The sequence below is a fragment of the Hylobates moloch genome, unplaced genomic scaffold, assembly GCF_009828535.3.
Source record: "Hylobates moloch isolate HMO894 unplaced genomic scaffold, HMol_V3 SCAFFOLD_12, whole genome shotgun sequence".
Lineage (NCBI taxonomy): Eukaryota > Metazoa > Chordata > Mammalia > Primates > Hylobatidae > Hylobates > Hylobates moloch.
The window spans coordinates 40,575,521-40,593,604 of record NW_026652287.1 but is presented as its reverse complement, the minus strand read 5'-3'; the positions used below and the strand labels follow the sequence as shown (position 1 = coordinate 40,593,604).

Sequence of the window (18,084 nt, the reverse complement as noted above, 5' to 3'; positions counted from 1 at the left end):
AGGGCCTCACACCGCTTAAAGCAAGGACTGCTCCTCCCGCTAAAAATGAAAACCACACATTTATTTTCCCTTTTATTCAACACCCTCCCCACCCTGTCTCCCCGCCCCCAAGGGTCCGACACGAAAGGTCCAGGCCCTCCTCGGGCGCGACAGGGAGCCGATCCTTAAAAGCAAACCCTAAAAATAAATAAGCGGGGTAAGGGGCGGGGGTCTCCGCAGTCCAGGGCCTAAGGTCCAATGGCAGTCAGGTCGAATCAATTCACCAGCAGCGAATGCTCCTCCGAGGGGTCCCTGGAGGAAGGAAGCAGGGAAGAGGGGCGTCAGTTTTTTCTGGCTCGCTCCCCTTTTTCCAGTCCCTAACCCCCAATCTGAATGGGCCAGACCCGGGACTCGAACCTTCCGCAGCAGCAGAGAAGGCTGCAGGCCGAGCCGCTCCCGCGGCGGAACTTGCCGGAGGTGGGGCTGTCCTGGCACTGTGCGATATAGGCCTGCAGCTCGCTCTCTCCGCCTGCGCCGCCGGGATGCTGGGGAGAGAAGCTGGGAGGCTCAGCCTGAAAGTGGCTCCCAACCTCCAAGGCCCTTTAAGTCCGCCCTCCCCTCCAGCCATATCTGCATCGCTTCCCACCTCCAGGCCTTTGCACTTGCTGTGCCTGCTCCACCCATTGTTCCATAGCTTGCTTGCACAGAGAGACCTTCCCTGACCCCTGAACGTGGATACAAGCTGTGTCTTTGCCCTCTGCTGTGGGCCCAGCACCTAGAGACCTAGAGCCAGGGCTGACACGACCTCGGTGCTCAGAAACCATCTACTGAGTGAGCTGGATGCACACTGAGCACAGCCATGGGAGCAGGGCCTGAGTCTGCCCACCAGAGTGGATGCATGTGTGTGAGGTCTACGTGCTAAGGCAAGACAGGAAGTAGCTCCGAGGGCCTGAGTGAATGTGTCTGTGGGACAGCTGAATCCATGCATGGGGAAAAGGGGGTGTACCCATCTGCCGGTGACATTGGATGTGGCAGTGTCCCAGCCAAGGCTTCCTTCCTCTCAGCCTCATGGAGGGACCATCTTTTCTCCAAGTTTTTTCAGGCTACTAGACCTTTGCTTTAGCTATTCCTTCCCCTCAGTGCACTACCCTTGGGCTCCCATCTCTCCGGTCTAGAGACGATGGAAGTATTCAATATCTATGCTGTCCAATATGGCAGCCACCAGCCACACTGGCTTTTGAGCACTGGATACAGGATGGTGCAAGTCGGGGCTGAATTTGCAATTGTACTTCATTTGAATTAAAATTTTTAAAAAATTGTTTTGTTTTGTTTTTGAAGCAGAGTCTCGCTCTGTCGCCCAGGTTGGAGTACAGTGGCTTGATCTCGGCTCACTGCAACCTCTACGTCCCAGGTTCAAGCAATTCTACTGCTTCAGCCTCCGGAGTAGCTGGGATTACAGGTGCGTGCCACCACGTCCGGCTAATTTTTTGTATTTTAGTAGAGATAGGGCTTTGCCATGTTGGCCAGGCTGGTCTCGAACTCCTAACCTCAGGTGATCCACCCCCCTCGGCCTCCCAAAGGGCTGGGATTACAGGCGTGAGTCACCGTGCCCAGCCGGAATTAAAATCAAAATTTAAATAGCTGCATAAGGCTAGAGACTAGTGATGGATAGAACATTCTAGAAGCTCTCCTGGATCTACTCTCAAACCAATCTAAAGCAGCGGTCCCTCTGTAACCTTCCACTCTTCCTTCATACCTGTTACAAGTAGGTCATTGGTCATGGGATGTCTGTTCCTGTGCCATCCTTGCCCACAGGCCTTGGACAGATCATGCACACCTGATTTTCCTCCATGCCCAGAACCCAGCACAGATCTTGGCCCTTAGATATATCTGCTGAAAGAATGCTATCTACCTGCCACTTCCGCATCCTGCTGTGTCCCCTGACCCTTGCAGCTTGCAGGGAAACCACTGTTCCCAGCCACCCTACTAAACAGAGGACAGAGGGGTTAGGAGCATGGCTTCTGGAATCAGACTGCCCTGGGTTGAGCCCAGTTTTACTGCTCAGAAGCTAACCTGGGCCGGGCACAGTGGCTCACACCAGTAATCCCAGCACTTTGAGAGGCCGAGGTGGGCGGATCACAAGGTCAGGAGTTTGAGACCAGCCTGGTCAACATGGTGAAACCCCATCTCTACTAAAAATACAAAAATTAGCCAGGCCTGGTGGCATGTGCCTATAATCCCAGCTACTCAGGAGGCTGAGGCAGGAGAATCGCTTGAACCCAGGAGGCAGAGGTTGCAGCGAGCCGAGATTGCACCGCTGCACTCCAGCCTGGGTGACAGAGCGAGACTCCGTCTCAAAAAAAATAAATAAATAAAGAAGCTAACCTTCGGCAGGGTCAGAGGTAGTCGGAGGCATGGCTGGGGGCTGGGGTCAGGGTGGGGTTTTTAGGGGTCCGCCATAGGAATGGGGCCAGCTGAGGATCACCATGTTAATGGCAACGTCCCAGGGTCAATGACAAGGTCACTGAAACTGTATGACTTAGGTGGGTTCAGTGGCTCATGCCTGTAATCCCAGCACCTTGGGAGGCCAAGGTGGGTGGATCACCTGAGGTCAGGAGTTCGAGACCAGCCTGGCCAACGTGGTGAAACCCCATCTCTAGTAAAAATATAAAAATTAGCCAGGTGTGGTGGCACGTGCAAGTAATCCCAGCTACTCAGGAGGCTGATGCACAAGAATCGCTTGAACTCAGAAGGCAGAGGTTGCAGTGAGCCGAGATCATGCCATTGCACTCCAGCCTGGGCCACAGAGTAAGATTCCATTTCAAAAAAATAATAATAATAATAGGCTGGGTGTGGTGGCTTACGCCTGTAATCCCAGCACTTTGGGAGGCCAAAGTGGGAGGATCACTTGACCTCAGGAGTTTGAAACCAGCCTGGGTAACATAGTGAGACCCTTGTCTCTAATAAAATAAAGAATAATACATTAATAATAAAATAAAATAGGCCGGGCATAGTGACTCACGCCTGTAATCCCAGCACTTTGGGAGGCCAAGGCAGTAGATCACCTGAGGTCAGGAGTTTGAGACCAACCCGACCAATATGGTGAAATGCCATCTCTACTAAAAATACAAAAATTAGCTGGACGTGGTGGCGTGTGCCTGTAGTCCCAGCTACTCAGGAGGCTGAGACAGAATTGCTTGAACCCAGGAGGTGGAGGTTGCAGTGAGTCAAGATCTCACCACTGCACTCCACCGGGTGACAGAGCGAGACTCCGTCTCAAATAAACAAATAAATAAATAAACTCTATGACTCGGTTGCCCTGTTGGTAAAGGCTGACTCAGGCCCCCTCCCGGCTCAAACCCACCTTGACATCCCCCTGCGCCCCCCAATTCCGAACCACCCTCTTTTTGGTTTCAGAGTCTCCCATATTCTCTCCTGGGGTCTTCTCTGTTCACCCTGCGGTGTCCCCAAGAACCCCTCATGGCAGACTCCAGGGCACCCAGAGCCCGAGCTCGGGGCTGGGAGCGTGCGGCTGACCTTGATGGTGTCGTAGGCGCCAGTGATGAGCGCGATGAAGAGGCTGAGCACCATGTAGATGAAGAGGCTGATGAAGGAGTACAGGTAGAGCTGGGAGAAGAGCCACACCAGGCTGCTGCGGCCCTGCTGCGCCTGCATGGCGGCGAATGTCACGAACATGTCGTCCCCGTTGATGAGCGAGAACAGGCACTCGGACACCATGGAGAGCGAGCGGAACTGCCAGAGGGGCGGCGGGGTCAGAGGGAGCCAAGGCATGGCCAGGAACCGGGGGCTGGGGTCAGGCTGGGGTCCCACGTGAATGGCTGGGTCCAGGGCTGGGGTCACCATTGTGAATGGTCAGGACCCAGGCTGGGGTCACCACTGTGAATGGCCAGGACCCAGCTGGGGTCCCACATGAATGGCCAGGACCCAGGCTGGGGTCACCATTGTGAATGGCCGGGTCCCAGGCTAGGGTCCCATGTGAATGGCTGGGTTCCAGGCTGGGGTCACTATGTGAATGGCCAGGTCCCAGGCTGGGGTCCCATGTGAATGGCCGGGACCGAGGGTCAATGATAGAGCAGGAGGGGAGTAATCCAGGTCGAAATAGGGTCATCAGTAACTGTGACAACAATAACGGCACAGGGTCAGTGTCAGGGTCACCAGGGACCACAGGGGACAGTGGACAGACTCCCAGCAGTCACCAAGGGGTCATCTGGTGGTCACAGTGTTAATGACAAGGTCAAAGGGTCAATGTCAGGGACATCAGGGGTTAGATGTACCTTCACATGATAGGGCCCCAGCACGATCCAGCCACAGAAGCAGTAGCCCAGGTAGATGACGGCCACGCAGCAGCAGAAGCGCATGACGCTGGGCAGGGCCACCCGCAGTGTGGCGATGAGGATCTGGGTTGGGGCAGAGGGAGCCTCGTTGAGGGTGTGGCCACAACTCAGGTCAGCTGTGGGCACCCAGATTGGGGTGGGAGGGGCGGGGCCTTGCCGAGAGCACAGCCCGTGTGGCTATGGGAGCCAGTGGGTGCCTAGAGGGGGCGTGGCCGTGTCTGAGGGGGTCCGAGGGCAATGCACGGCTGGACTCAGCTGGGTGGGCACAAAGGAGCAGGCTCCTGGGGCCCCGCGCAGGTGCAGCGACAGATATATATGGTGTGGGCAGGTAGGAGGAGGAGGCTTGCAAGGGGCCATTGGTCGGGGATGGTGAGTGCTGCATGTGTAGGGATTTATTTGGAGGGTGTGGGGTAACCATGCAGAAGGCCCAGCTGCGTGTGCAAAACTCACATTGTAGTTGTGGAAGAAGGTCAGGTAGCGGATCACGCCCACCCACACCAGCAGCGTCGAGGTGCCCAGGAGGATGCTGCAGACGTCGTAGCTCGCCAAGTTCTGCAGGTGGGAGCTGCGTCAACCTATCTGGTCCAGCCCTTCCTTTGGGGGGCGTGGGGGAGGATATGGCCCCAGATAGGCACTGACAGCAGGGATGGGACCTGGGGCCCAGGGTGTGGGTAGGACGCACCTTGGCCTCGATGCCGATCTTCATGATGGTTCCCGAGATGGTGAGCACATCGCTGGTGACGAGCAGGATGTACCAGCCATTGACAAATTCCAGCCGCTCCCACAGGCTGATGACCCGTCCCCGCTGCCGCCACATGAACCCCACAAACTCCTGCAGAAGGCAGGTGGGGTGAGGGCCTGACCAGGCACAGGACCCTCAAAGCCCTGGCTTTTATCACCCCAGGGCCAGGCGGGGAGGACACCGGCACACATGATGCAGGAGCCTCACGTTCTGCAGCAGGAAGCCTCGAAGGAGCGAGCGGGCGCAGAGGAGGAAGGACAGGGAGCAGGTGAGGATGACCACCACGTCAAACAGGAGCCGGAAGCTGTTGTCTCCTGCAGGGAGGGCAGAGCGGGTAGGGCCAAGGATGGCATGGAGTCTTGGGAGGCTAGCGTTGGTGCCAGGCCAGGCTGGAGACCTAGGGGGCTGCACGGCTGGTTTTGGTTGGTCAGTGGGCTCAGGGCTTGCTTGGGGTGAGTCAAGAACCCCGGTCAGTGCTGGTCTGGGGCTTGGGGGATCTCAGCACAGGACAGGGTCCTTGGTCTGTGCTGATCTGAGGCTCAGCGGATTCCTGGGGAGGTCACGGCCCCCAGGCAGCGCTGATCTGGGGCTTGGGGAATCCCAGGACAGGCCAGGGCCCCTGGTCAGTGCTGGTCTGGGGCTCAGGGGCTCACCGTGCCGGAAGACACTGGGGTGCTTACACTCCTGGATGTGGGCCTGGGTCTCCAGGCTGATGGGGATCCGCCCACTGTGTGCTTTGTTGTCAAACGTGATCTGTGGGGTCCAGTTGGGGGCAGAGTAAAGCTTGGCAGCCCCAAGCCCCAAGTTCCACATGACAGGTGGCCTGACAGACCCCGGGCTCCCTCCCTCATCACCCACACGCTTGCCCTTGGCCAGTGCTCCCAAGACCCTCCCTGACCAGGTCCCTGCCCTGGAACTCAGGAGTCCTGTGGGTTCCCGGGGGGCCTCACCAGGACGCTGAAGGTATAGCAGTCCGGAATCTCATTATTGATGAGGCTCTGGAGGTTAATTGTCTTCAGCCGGAAGTGGATGGTGACATTGACCAGCCTAGGCAGGAGGCTCGGGTGAGGGTCAGGGGCGTCTTCGGGTCCCTTTCGGCCCCAAGTGCCAGCATCCCCTGCCACGTGCTGACTCTGCAGCTGGCAGGGGAAGTGCTCACCCAGCAGGCACCAGCGTGGGCGGGGGGGCCCTGTCCCCACCTTAGGGAAGTAGTCGCTGGGGTGAGAGTGCCTAGTGTACTGCCTCCCCCACCCTGGGCCCCCCTCGAGTGAGCAGGCAGTACTTGTGGAATTTGAGTGTGAGGTTCTTGTAACTGGAGCTGCTTTCCAAGAGGGTGAGATCGTCGCTGGGGGGCGGAGGGGGCCGCTCGGGGGGATCCACCTGGATGCAGTCTGAGGACAGGGAGTCAGGGAAGGGCCTCAGGGGGCGGGGGAGGCCAGGCTGGTCTCCCCAGAGTCCCCAGTGGCCTTCTTCCCTGTGCTTCCCCAGGGTTGGGTCATTCCTACTGGCCTGGCACTTTCTGGGCCTGCGGATGTTTTACTGAATGAGCCATATTAAAATATAACACCTGGTGCTTTCTATGTGGCAAGAGTCACGCTCACACTAAGCATACTTGTTTTTTTTCTTTTCTTTTTTTTTTTTTGAGACAGGGTCTCACTCTGTCACCCAGGGTGGAGTGCAGTGGCATGATCATAGCTTACTGCAGCCTCAACCTCCTGGACTCAAGCGATCCTCCTGCCTCAGCCTCCTGAGTAGCTGGAACCACAGGGGCACACCACCATGCCCAGCTAATTTTTTTGTGCGTAGAGACAAGGTCTTCCTACGTGGCCCAGGCTGGTCTCAAACTTCTGGCCTCAAGCAATCCTCCCTCCTCAGCCTCCCAAAATGCTGGTATTATAGGCGTGAGCCACCGCGCCCAGCCACAGCTGTTGATTTTAATCCCAGCAGCTCAGGCTCCAAACAGCGAAGCCTCGTCCTGCCCACTCACCAGTAACCACCATCGGATCAATGTCAAATGTGTCATTGGCTGGGTCCACGTGGCCTCGGTGGTAGTACCGCTGGCAGAGAGCAAGCCCTGAGCCATTGGTCCAAGGGTCACCCCTGCCACGGACATACGCATACCGGCCCAGTGACACGTCAGGCAACGCCAGGTACTGTGGGCAGAGAAGGGGAGGGCCTGTGAGTCTGGCCCGCTCTCTGCAGCCCACCCACCTGTACCTGCCCGCCCACCTGCACCTGCCTGCCCACCTGAACCTGCCCGCCCACCTGCACCTGCCCGCCCACCAGCACCTGGTCCACAGCATGGAAGATGGCCTGGTACAGCTGCTCCCGTGTGTAGGCTGCGAAGGTGTCATCCGCCCCGTCCGAGTAGCCCAGCAGGAAGAGGTGTCGGAAGGCGATGGTGTTCTCTTCCCGGAATGTCACAGCCAGCTGATTACTGAGCCCAAACAGGATGAGCTGGGGAGAGGGTAGTGGAGGTTAGCGTGGCTAGGATGGGGGTTGGGGTGTATCTCCCTCAGGGCACAGGTCCTGGAGATGTCCACTGGGGTGGGGCAGGGCCCTGCTAACTTGGGCCACAAACACGGATTTCACTTGTGCATTTCTTTTTTTTTTTTTGAGACGGAGTCTCGCTCTCTCACCCAGGCTGGAGTGCAGTGGCGCGATCTCGGCTCGCTGCAAACTCTGCCTCCTGGGTTCACGCCATTCTCCTGCCTCAGCCTCTCCAAGTAGCTGGGACTACAGGCGCCCGCCACCACGCCTGGCTAATTTTTTGTATTTTTAGTAGAGACGGCGTTTCACCGTGGTCTCGATCTCCTGACCTCGTCATCCGCCCGCCTCGGCCTCCCAAAGTGCTGGGATTACAAGCGTGAGCCACCGCGCCCGGCCACTTGTGCATTTCTTTGCTTTGATTAATTTCACCCCACCTCCTGGCATAGCTCCATGCCACGCCCACCACTGTGTCCTCCCCCATACAACACAGGGTGGGCACTCATGTATCTCACTGCAGGGACTAATGTTCATTAAATGTTTACTGGATGTCGGATTCTGTGTTAAACCCAAACTTTCAGGGTAAGTACCATGACTGGGTCCCTTTTCTTTTCTTTTTTTTTTTTTTTTTGAGACAGAGTCTCACTCTGTTGCCCAAGCTGGAGTGCCGTGGTATGATCTCAGCTCACTGCCACCTCCACCTCCCGGGTTCAAGCAATTCTCCTGTCTCAGCCTCCTGAGTAGCTGAGTTACAGGCACCTGCCACCACATCCAGCTAATTTTTGTATTTTTAGTAGAGACGGGGTTTTGCAATGTTGGCCAGGCTGGTCTCAAACTCCTGGCCTCAAATGATCCACCCACCTCAGCCTCCCAAAGTGCTGGCATTACAGGCATAAGCCACCATGCCTGGCCAATTGGGTCCCTTTTCCGAGGGAAAATTAGAGGCATGGTGACATGCTAAAGTCAGCCCAAGACGTGAAGTAAGTACTTAGGGCAGTGGCTGGGTCTGATTCATCTTGGGGTTCCCAGAGCCCAGCACAGGGTCTGGCATGGGGGAGGGAGAACTATCTGTGCAGCCATTGGGTCAACATGGTGTCAGACTGCCTGGGTTCAAATCCCAGCTCCCAATGTTCTATTGCTGTGTGACTTTGGGCAAGTCTCTTAACCTCTCTGAGCCTCAGAGTCAGCTTCTTTTTTTTTTTTTGAGACAGAGTCTTGCTCTGTTGCCCAGGCTGGAGTGCAGTGGCATGATTTCAGCTCACGGCAACCTCCGCCTCCCAGTTCAAGCGATTCTCCTGCCTCGGCCTCCCAAGTAGCTGGGATTACAGGCACCCACCGCCACGCATGGCTAATTTTTTTGTATTTTTAGTAGAGATGGGGTTTCACCATGCTGGCCAGACTGGTCTTGAACTCCCAGCCTCAAGCGATCCACCGTCCTTGGCCTCCCAAAGTGCTGCTTTAAGACTCTCTTCAAGGAGCACAGCAGCCACAGGTGGCCCGGCTGGGGCCCCTGCTTGGCTGGCCTCACCTGCACCGTGACCACCAGGATCTTGACCACTTGCAGCATCAGCTTGCAGGGCTTGCGGCCCTTGGCTCGAAACTTGTCGCAGGGACTCATGAAAAAGTATTTGAGACGACGGCGAAGGTCTTCCTCTTCTGGGGGTGTCGGAGGGGCCGGCGAAGGCCCCGCCTGGGTCCCATACCCGGGGTTGGGGGTCAGAAGCCGCTCGGTCTCTGTAGGAATAGGAGAGGGAACTGGGGTGAGGCCTGGGCAACTCCCCTTTTCCCCTTTCTCCAACCAGGAAGGCAGCACATGCCCTACCTTCATGTCCCCATGCTCCTGCAAAGGAAGAGCTCTGAGAGGTCTAAAGAAAACCAGAAAACCTGTGACATTGTAGGTATCTATGCACCCGTCCTGCTCAGAGGTTATGAGTTGGGGTTCAGGAGGTACAGGGCCTGGGCTGATTCCTGCCCCTCCTGCTCACCAGCTCTCTGAGCCTCAGTTTCCTCATCTGCAAAATGGGGCAATAATATGTCTCATGGGAACGCTAAGGACTGGATGCTTATGAAGCATTGATCACAGGGGCTGGTCCATGGTGAATGTCAGAACATTTCATCAATATTCCCATTACTGATCTGTGGGGAGAGAATGAACTGCTCCCACTGGCTTTTCACTGGGCATTCAAGGCTCCTGGGCTCATCCCAACTCCAGCTTCCGGACATGAGCATAGAACTCAGCCTGTATTCTAGGTTTGTCTGGACAAATACCCAAAAGATGACCTCTGGGTTCATTTTAACCTGGCCCATCAGCTGACACTCTCAGAAGCCAAGGACCTGGAGAAGAGGTAATTGACAATATAAGTAATAATAATGGAACACATTCGCTAAAGACTCATTTTGTCTCCCTGAAAAGCACCAGCTCCTGGAAATCATGCAGCCCTAGCATCAAATCCCAGACCTGCCACTTTACAGTAGGTTGACTCCAGGTACCTCCCTGAGCCTCCATCTCTTCATCTGAAGAGTGTAAATTTTAAAAAGGCTACCCCTTGGCTGGGCTCAGTGGCTCATGCCTGCTATCCCAACGGCTTTGGGAGACCAAGGTGGGAGGATCCAGCCTAGGTAATACAGCGAGACCTCCCTCTCTACAAACAAAAAAAATTTTTTTAATAGTCAGATGTGACGGTTCATGCCCGTAGTTAGTAGCTGGGACCCCATCTACCCGGGAGGCTGAGTTGGGAGGATCACTTGAGCCCAGGAGTTCGATGTTACAATGAGCTAGGATTATGCCACTGCACTACAGCCTGGGCAACAAAAAAAAGTTTATTAAAAAAAAAGTTCACCCTCTCCCTGAGCCTTGAGGTTGAGATCCTGAAGCTGCTCTGAGAATTCAGTGAGACACAGCAGATAAAGACCTCTTCAGCAAACACAAGCTGTCCTAATCACTGTTTATTTTTTTCCAGCCTAACGGTTAGATCTAAGCTTTCAGCAACTGCTGGAGTCAAAACCGGTCACAGTAGCCCAGAACTCTCCCTGTCACACCCCCATGGGGATGTGCTTTCTAGGGCCTGGCCCCGTGTTGCTTTCTAGGGCCTGGCCCCCTGCCTAGCAAAGCTGTCAGGATAAATGTGTGCACCGTCAGAACCTCCCCTGCAGAGAGGGACAAGTTCCGGGCCCCTCCCTTTGCAATGGGATGCTGCTGTGGCTGTTTACGACAAAGCCAGAGGGCAGGGCCCGCCTACAGAGCTGAGATTACAGCTAACCCACTCCAGACCCTACTAGCTGGGACACCGGGACACCTATCAGGTAGGGGTCACCAGCTAGCTCCAGAAGGGGAAGCTAACGCAAGGGGTCTTCCTCCAGCCTCCCCGAGGAGGGGTGGCATCAGAATTGGCTGGAAGCCCGAATTTAAGAAGGCTGCGCTTCCACCGGTTTGGAAAGCTAAAACTGAGTTAATCGCCTGGGGGCAATCCCTCCAGCTCTCCGCGCTTGAGTTTAGGGAAGCTGAGCATTTGTCTCCTGGAATCAAGAGGGGAAACCTGGGAGTCTCGCGTGTGGGTTGGAGAAGCTGGTGCCCGCTGTCTGAGTTCCAGCCAAAGTTGAGCAATCGGAACCTAGGCTGCCAGTGGGAATCCCAGGAACCTCGCCGCCCCAAAGGGAGAAGCTGGCGGCCTGGCGCGATCCCTGAGTTTGGGAACCCGGCAGAGCCTGGGTTCAGGAGGGAGAATCGGAGAGGCTGGTGCCCACCCGCTGCCTAAGTTCTAGGAGCCGTCTGCCCATTTCTCCACCGTGAAAAGTCAGCGCTGGAGCTTAGACAAAAAGAGACTGAGAGCTCCGCCGCCCCAGGTCGGAGAAACAGCCCGCCCGCCTGAGTTTGGGGCCCGACGGTGCCGCCCGCGCTCTCACCTGAGCCGCACGGACCCGCCGGGGCTGTCATGCTGGGGCGGGAGCGCGGGACGCAGGCGGGTACGGCGGGGCAGCCTGGGTCCGATCGCCCGCCGCTGTCACTGCGACCTCTCTCCCTCGCCGCGCGGCTTCAAACCCTCCGGCGTCAGCTGATCTGTGCCTCGGTCACGTGACCCGGTAGACCAGAGCCCCTCACGTGACCGCCTCTGGTCCCGCCCCCTGCGCCACGACAACCCCTGCCGGAACAGCGCGCATGCGTGCCTCTGCCGGCGCCCTCTGGGTCGAAGGCAGTCGCGAGGTCCTAGCGCCGACGCGCTCTGGGTGGCCGGGGATGGGCTGACTCTGAGCTTGGCAAAGATGAGCTCCGCCCTGGCTCCCGGCCATGCCCCGAATCCAGTGCCAGGCTCGTGACTTCCATGTCCAGAGCTTGACCCCTTATCCTCCTTGGTGCCTGGTGATGACCCTGCCTACTATCTCAACGCTGTCTTCCTTTTTCTCCCAGAAACTCCTTTTACCCTTCTCCTGCGCATCTTCAGCGAACACGATTGCCTAATTATGTATCAAATAGAACCACTTATCCCCACCCCTATGGCCCCCAGCCCAGTCTTCCAACATTCCTGGCCTGGATCTTTGCAGCAACCTCCTCCCCGATCTCAGCCTCCCTCCACTCCACTCTCTACCCAGCAGTCACAAGCATCTTCAAAGAATAATTCCTATCCGTCCTGCGAGAACCTGCCGTCGGCTTCCCATTGCTCTGGACTGACAGGCAGAGTCCCCACTCTCGTCTATCAGGGCCCTCTGATCTGGCCCCTACCTCCATCCAAAGCTCATCTTTCTATAGCCCCAGAGCCTTTGCATACTTTTGACCTGGAACGTAATGGTTAAGAATTTGGACCCTGGAGGGCAATTGGGATTTAAATCTAGGCACTGACAAATGCCACTTCTACATCTTCCAGAGTCCCTTCAACTCCAAGCTGAGTGCAGTGGGTGGGGGCATGCACCTGCAATCCCAGCTACTCGGGAGGCTAAGGTGGGAGGATCGCTTGAGCCCAGGAGGTCGAGGCTGCAGTGAGCTATGATCACACCACTGCACTCCAGCCTGGGCAACAGAGCAAGACTGTCTGAAAAAAAAATGTGCCTCAATTTTCTCATTTGCAAAATGGGGATATTCAATCAAAGTCATCTACCTACTGGGGCTGTTGAGAGGATTAAATGAGAGAATGCAAAAACTATCGCATAAGGCTGGGCAAACAGTACTGATTATTAAATTAGTGATTATTGGGATTACAAAATCCTTCATTGAGAAAGCTGCCTACCATTTATATCAGAAGTCTTGTTATGCTTCTCCTAGAATGTACTATACCCTATAATTATTTTTTAAGTATTCTGAATTTAATATATGTGAGCTCCGTGCAGGTCGAGGCCATATTTATCTTGTTCCCTGCTGAGACCCCAGCAACGCAGAGATGTTGATTGCATAAATGAGCAACATTTTTTGCTCTCTGCTGAGTCCCCAGCAATCCAGAGATGTTTGTTGATTGCATAAATGAGCAAATTTTTTTGCTCCCTGCTGAGACCCCAGCAACCCAGAGATGTTTGTTTTTGCATAAATGAGCAACCTCTTTTTGTCCACTTGTGTACCTACTGCGTGGGCTTTGAAGAGCAAGGGGTGAGAGGAACAGAGAGTGGTGACTAGTGGGATGGACCAGAGTGAGACATTGTGGGTTAAGCTGGAAAGTCTAGCTGGTGGGCCCAAGAAGGAAGCCAGGACACTGGAGCTCCAGATTGTGGCTGGCCCTGGCCACACTGTCCCATCTCCGGAGCAAGGGGCTGTGCTCAGAAAGAAAGCACAAAAGGCAAGCCACGACACAGAGCCCGGAGGCAGTGGGAGGATTTTACTAACTGCACAACACACAACTTCCCCAGGCCCCAGAGGATGCCGGCGTCTCCTTCAGCCATCAGGCCCCAGCAGTGCCCCTTGCTCCTGTACCCACTCTGGACTCTCGCCGGTAAGGAGGGCTGGGCTGACAGTGCCATGAGTGGGCGAGCAGGGGTCAGGGCAGGACACAGGGTTGGGATCAGGGCTGGGCACAGGATCAGGGTCTGGACTGGGCACAAGATCAGGGTCTGGGCTGGGCACAAGGTCGGGACCAGCGTCGTGCCCAGCCTCCGGGTCAGAAGATTCCACGGGAGTAGGGCTGGGGGTGGATCTGGAGCCGGGGAGGGGTTTGGAGCTGGGATCCAGCAGAGTGCCCAGCCCAGAGCCAGGGTCAGGGTTGCGGCCAGAGCTGGTGCCAGGGCTGAGGCCCAAGCCAGAGCCGAGCACAGAAGCAGCATCAGGACCCAGGAGAGAGACCTGCCCCGGCCTCATCATGGATGCAGGGCTTAGGCCAGGCCCGAGGCCCAGGCCGGCGGCCGCTGCTGCAGCTGCAGCAGCCGCGGCAGCTGCAGCAGCGGCTGCACCCTCATGCACCCGCTTGTGCTTGGTGAGGCTGGAGGCCTGGCCGAAGGCCTTCCCGCAGAGCTGACAGCGATAGGGACGCTCGCCCGAATGCACGTGCAGGTGCTGGAGCAGCGCTGAGCTCTGCCCGAAGGCCTTGGAGCAGTGCGGGCAGGCGTAGGGCCGCTCGCCCGTGTGGATGCGCAGGTGGTGTTGCAAGTTGGAGCTCTGCCCGAAGGCTTTGCCGCAGTGGGGGCAGCGGTAGGGGCGCTCGGCCGTGTGTGTGCGCTGGTGCTGCAGCAGAGCCGAGCTCTGCCCGAAGGCCTTGCCGCACTGCGGACACGGGTAGGGCCGCTCGCCCGTGTGCGTGCGCAGGTGTTTGAGCAGCGCAGAGCCCTGGCCGAAGCCCTTGGCGCACACCGGGCACTTGTGGGGCCGCGGGCCGCCGTGCGTGCGCAGGTGCTGTGCCAGGAGCGAGCCGTGCCCGAAGGCCTTGCCACACACCGGGCAGTGGTGCGGCTTCTCCCCGCTGTGGCTGCTGCGATGTTTCAGCAGCGTGGAGCGCCAGCCGAAGGCCTTGCCGCAGGCCGCGCACTGGTAGGGCCGCGCCCCGGTGTGGATGCCACGGTGCTGCGCCAGGGTGGCACCGTGGCTGAAGGACTTCCCGCAGTCGGGGCAGCGGTACGGCTTCTCGCCGCTGTGGGTACGGCGATGCTGGCTCAGCCCGGAGCTGCGGCGGAAGGCTCGCCCGCAATCCGGGCAGGAGAAGGGCCGGGGCGGGCTGGCGGGGGCGGGGAGCACCGTGGGGCTGGTGGCCAAGACCTGGGGGGTGGCAGTGAGGCCAGAGGAGATGGGGTCCACGTTTGGATCGCCGGGGCTGAGGGTGTCGCTGTTAGGATCGAGAATCAGGGGTACGGGGCCAATCACATCTGGATCGAGGTCGAAACTCGAAGACATGGGGTCGGGATCTTGGGGTTCCGAGCCCGGAGCTTCGGCGTCGGGGTCCAGATCCTCCGAGACGGGCTCCAGATCTTCATAGCTGGGGTCCACGTCTTCCGCGACAGTGTTGAGGTCTTCAGGATCAGGCTCTGGGTCTTCAGAAACCGGGTCCAGATCTTCAGGATTGGGGTCTAGGTCCTCGGAGTCAGAGTCGAGCTCTTCATAAACGGGTCTCAGGCCTTTGTGGCCTGGGTTCCTGACCAGGACTGAGCGCCGCATTTCAGGCGTGGATGTGCCAGCAGTTTCTGGGGCAAGACCTGCAAGGGCAAGGATAGAGGGTAGAGGGTAGGTGGGTTCTGTGGGAGCGGGGGTGTCTTTTGGAGTCTGGTTAGGGATGAGAGAGGGGACCCGGTTGTGCTCCCCATAGCCCACTTTTTTTTTTCGAGATGGGGTCTTGTTCTGTTGCCAAGGCTGGAGTGCAGTGGCATGATCTCCGCTCACTGCAACCTCTGCCTCCCAGGTTCAAACAACTCTCCTGCCTCAGCCTCCTGAGTAGCTGGGATTACAGGTGTCCACCACCACACCTGGCTAATTTTTGTATTTTTAGTAGAGACAGGATTTCAGCATGTTAGACAGGCTGGTCTCAAGCTCCTGACCTCAGGTGATCTGCACGCCTCAGCCTCCCAAAGTGCTGGAATTACAGGCATGAGCCACCGCGCCCAGCCCCACTTCTTTATTTTTATTTTTTTGAGACGGGGTCTCACTCTGTCACCCAGGCTAGAGTGCAGTGATGTGATCATAGGAACTCCCAGGCTCAAGCAATCCTCCCACCTCGGCCTCCCAAGTAGCTGGAATTACAGATGCACCACCACACTCAGCTAACTTCACTTAATTCATTCATTCTTTCTTTCTTTCTTTCTTTCTTTCTCTTTCTTTCTTTCTTTTTTTTCTTTTCCTTCCTTCCTTCTCTCTCTCCTTCCTTTCTTCCTTTCTCTCTCCCTCTCTCTCTTTTTTGAGATGGGGTGTCGCTATGTTGCCCAGGCTGGTCTCAAACTCCTGGACTCAAGCAAACCTCTGGCCTCGGCCTCAGAAAGTGCTGGGATTACAGGCATGAGCCACTGTGCCTGGCCAAACCCCACTCACTTCTGAGCATACACGTGGATCTTTCCCTTGTCTCTGACTGCAGGGAGATTTCTGACTTACCCCAGCCAGGGCAGGGAGTTGAGGGACCTGGGTGGGACACGGTAGGACCCTCCCCTCTCAGCCCCGAACCTGGACGGAGGTCATGAGACCTGGCACTAGAGGTTTCTAGTCCCCAACTCCATGGCTCTGCCCCTCTCTCCATCCTGGGCTCCTCTTGTGGGAAGCTGGGGTCCTGTGGAGGAGACAGTCCTAGGTTCCTACCCCCTTGCTGGGCGTCCCCACATGGGAACAGTATGGGTGTCAGCGTTCCTGTGCTCCTGAGCACATGGCCTGAATTCTTGTCCCATACTTGGGGGCAGCAGATTAATTTAGGGGGCGAGTTCTGATAGGGAGGCACCCCTCCAGCAGCAGCATTCTGAGCTCTAGAACCCATGTCTGGGGGATAAGAATATGCAACAAATAACGTCAGGTATCCCTCCCAAGTCACTGGGGAAAGACAAGAAGACTCTGGCTTGCCCTCTGGGGAAAAGAAAACCTGAATTCCAGAGCTCACAGCTCCAGGTGAGAGTCAGTGTCAAATCCTCTCTCTTAGACAGACCGGAAATGCCCTTGCCTACAGCCAGATGGTGAGCAGGGTAGAGTGATATTTGGGACCCCTCCTGGTGAGGAGGGGTGGGCAGGGAGACTCATGAACCCCATAGGCAGGAGGGTGGCGACACTTGTTAGTACACCTGTTTTGTTTATTTATTTATGTTTGAGATGGGGTCTTGGTATGTTGCCCAGGCTGGACTCAAACTCCTGGGCTCAAGTGATCCTCCCACCTCAGCCTCCCAAAGTATGGTGATTACAGGCATGAGCCACCATGCCCGGCCAGTATACCTGTTTTCCCTATTGGCTAGAAGGTCCTGAATTTTAACTTCTAGCTGGAGGATAGGCAAAAATAATACCTGGGGACCCTCTGAAGTTAATGGGGGAATGCCTGAGCCATCTCCTCCCATGGCTGGGACATGGCGGGTAGTGTCAGCACACTTGTGGCCCTTCCTGAAGGAAGGATCCTGAACTGAATTGCCAGCTTGTGGCCAGGGGCAGACTGGGAGGTAGAGGGACAAAAGCTGGAACCACTTCTGGGGAGCAATGGGAGCCCAGGATGACCTGCCAGGGGGATGCCTTGAGCTCCCCACCCCGTGGCTGGGTGTTGAGGTGTCAACAATGAATGATCTGCTCCTGGGAGAAGGTGTGGGGGGACCTGTGGCTCTCCTTCTAGGGAAGGGAATACACTGAGCCACAACCCCATAGCTGGGAGTGTGCAGGCAAACAGAGCTGAGTTCCTGGATGGGGGTCCTCAACCCAGACCCCATAGTTGGAGAGTGGAGGAAACAGTACTGGGACCCCTCCTGCATGGGGGGCAGAGGAACCCTTAGATTGCCTCCAGGGGAAGGGGCCCCCTGAATTCCCATCTCTTAACTGGAAGGTGGGAGGAGAAATCACTGAAGTCTTTCCTGAGTTCCCAGGGGCGAGGGCAGGTGGACCCCTGGATCACCTCCAGGGGAAGGAGCTTCCAGAACTCCAGACCCCAAGACTGGAAGGGCAGAGGAACAATCGTTGGGACCCTTCCTAGGGTCCTGGGGGAAGAGGAATCCCCTATGTCCCCGTCTTGAGGACAGGGCCTCCTGCATTCCAGACCCCAGGCGGGAGGTGGGAACAATACCCGAGCCCCTCCTCGAATCAGGAGGGGAGGGGGTCCTGGATCCCCTCCTAGGGAGGGGGCGTCCTGAGCTCCAGACCCCAGAGCTGGCGGGCGCCCCCCACCCCGCCCGATTGAAGGCTCCCAACCCCCTGGCCCTCTCCCCCGGGCCTCAGCGGCGGGATGGGCGCGCTAGGCCGGGACGGGCCGCGGGGTCCCCTCCCCATCGCGCCCGCGACCCCCGCGCGCCTGGGCCAGAGCCGGCGGCGCGCAGGGCGGGGGACGAATAGAGGTCGCCCCGGGCTGCGCCCCGCGCCTGGAGCCCTCCGCCCGCCCGCCCCCCACTCGGCCCCCCGCCCCGGCCCCAGCCCGCTCGCGGGGACACTCACCCGGCGCCCCTCGCCCCTGCCCG

General features: G+C 57.3%; 2 protein-coding genes across 4 annotated transcripts; both read right to left on the bottom strand.

Moving 5' to 3' along the window:
- Nucleotides 1–40: 40 nt before the first annotated feature.
- Nucleotides 41–11,642, bottom strand: MCOLN1 (mucolipin TRP cation channel 1). Its single transcript, XM_032169470.2, has 14 exons — nt 11,467–11,642; nt 9,092–9,297; nt 7,366–7,533; nt 7,064–7,229; nt 6,359–6,467; nt 6,027–6,123; nt 5,730–5,829; nt 5,284–5,390; nt 5,017–5,166; nt 4,785–4,886; nt 4,275–4,397; nt 3,517–3,732; nt 397–524; nt 41–291 (listed from the first exon to the last, which is right to left on the bottom strand). The coding sequence occupies exons 1-14, from the start codon at nt 11,495–11,497 to the stop codon at nt 255–257; spliced, it is 1,740 nt and encodes a 579-aa protein (XP_032025361.1). The 5' UTR covers nt 11,498–11,642; the 3' UTR covers nt 41–254.
- A 1,699-nt stretch (nt 11,643–13,341) lies between these two features.
- ZNF358 (zinc finger protein 358) lies at nt 13,342–18,078 on the bottom strand. 3 transcript variants are annotated; one of them, XM_032169462.1, is made up of 2 exons: nt 18,062–18,078; nt 13,342–15,162 (listed from the first exon to the last, which is right to left on the bottom strand). In XM_032169462.1, exon 2 carries the CDS (start codon nt 15,122–15,124, stop codon nt 13,418–13,420), a length of 1,707 nt encoding a protein of 568 aa, XP_032025353.1. In that variant the 5' UTR covers nt 15,125–15,162; nt 18,062–18,078; the 3' UTR covers nt 13,342–13,417. The 3 variants fall into 3 exon arrangements, with proteins under 3 accessions (XP_032025353.1, XP_058281895.1, XP_058281894.1); XM_058425912.1 differs by lacking the exon at nt 18,062–18,078 and adding an exon at nt 16,118–16,134; XM_058425911.1 differs by lacking the exon at nt 18,062–18,078 and adding an exon at nt 16,049–16,063.
- Nucleotides 18,079–18,084: the final 6 nt, after the last annotated feature.

What these genes read in the sequence shown, in the direction of transcription:
- MCOLN1 (XM_032169470.2), bottom strand. Translation starts at nt 11,497, where the DNA reads ATGACAGCCCCGGCGGGTCCGTGCGGCTCAG. An exon ending in TCCTGGTGGTCACGGTGCAG is followed by an intron (nt 7,534 to 9,091) that starts GTGAGGCCAGCC and finishes CCCTCTCCCCAG; the next exon opens with CTCATCCTGTTTGGGCTCAG. An exon ending in GCGCCTACGACACCATCAAG is followed by an intron (nt 525 to 3,516) that starts GTCAGCCGCACG and finishes TTCTCTCCCCAG; the next exon opens with CATCCCGGCGGCGCAGGCGG.
- ZNF358 (XM_032169462.1), bottom strand. Translation starts at nt 15,124, where the DNA reads ATGCGGCGCTCAGTCCTGGTCAGGAACCCAGGCCACAAAGGCCTGAGA.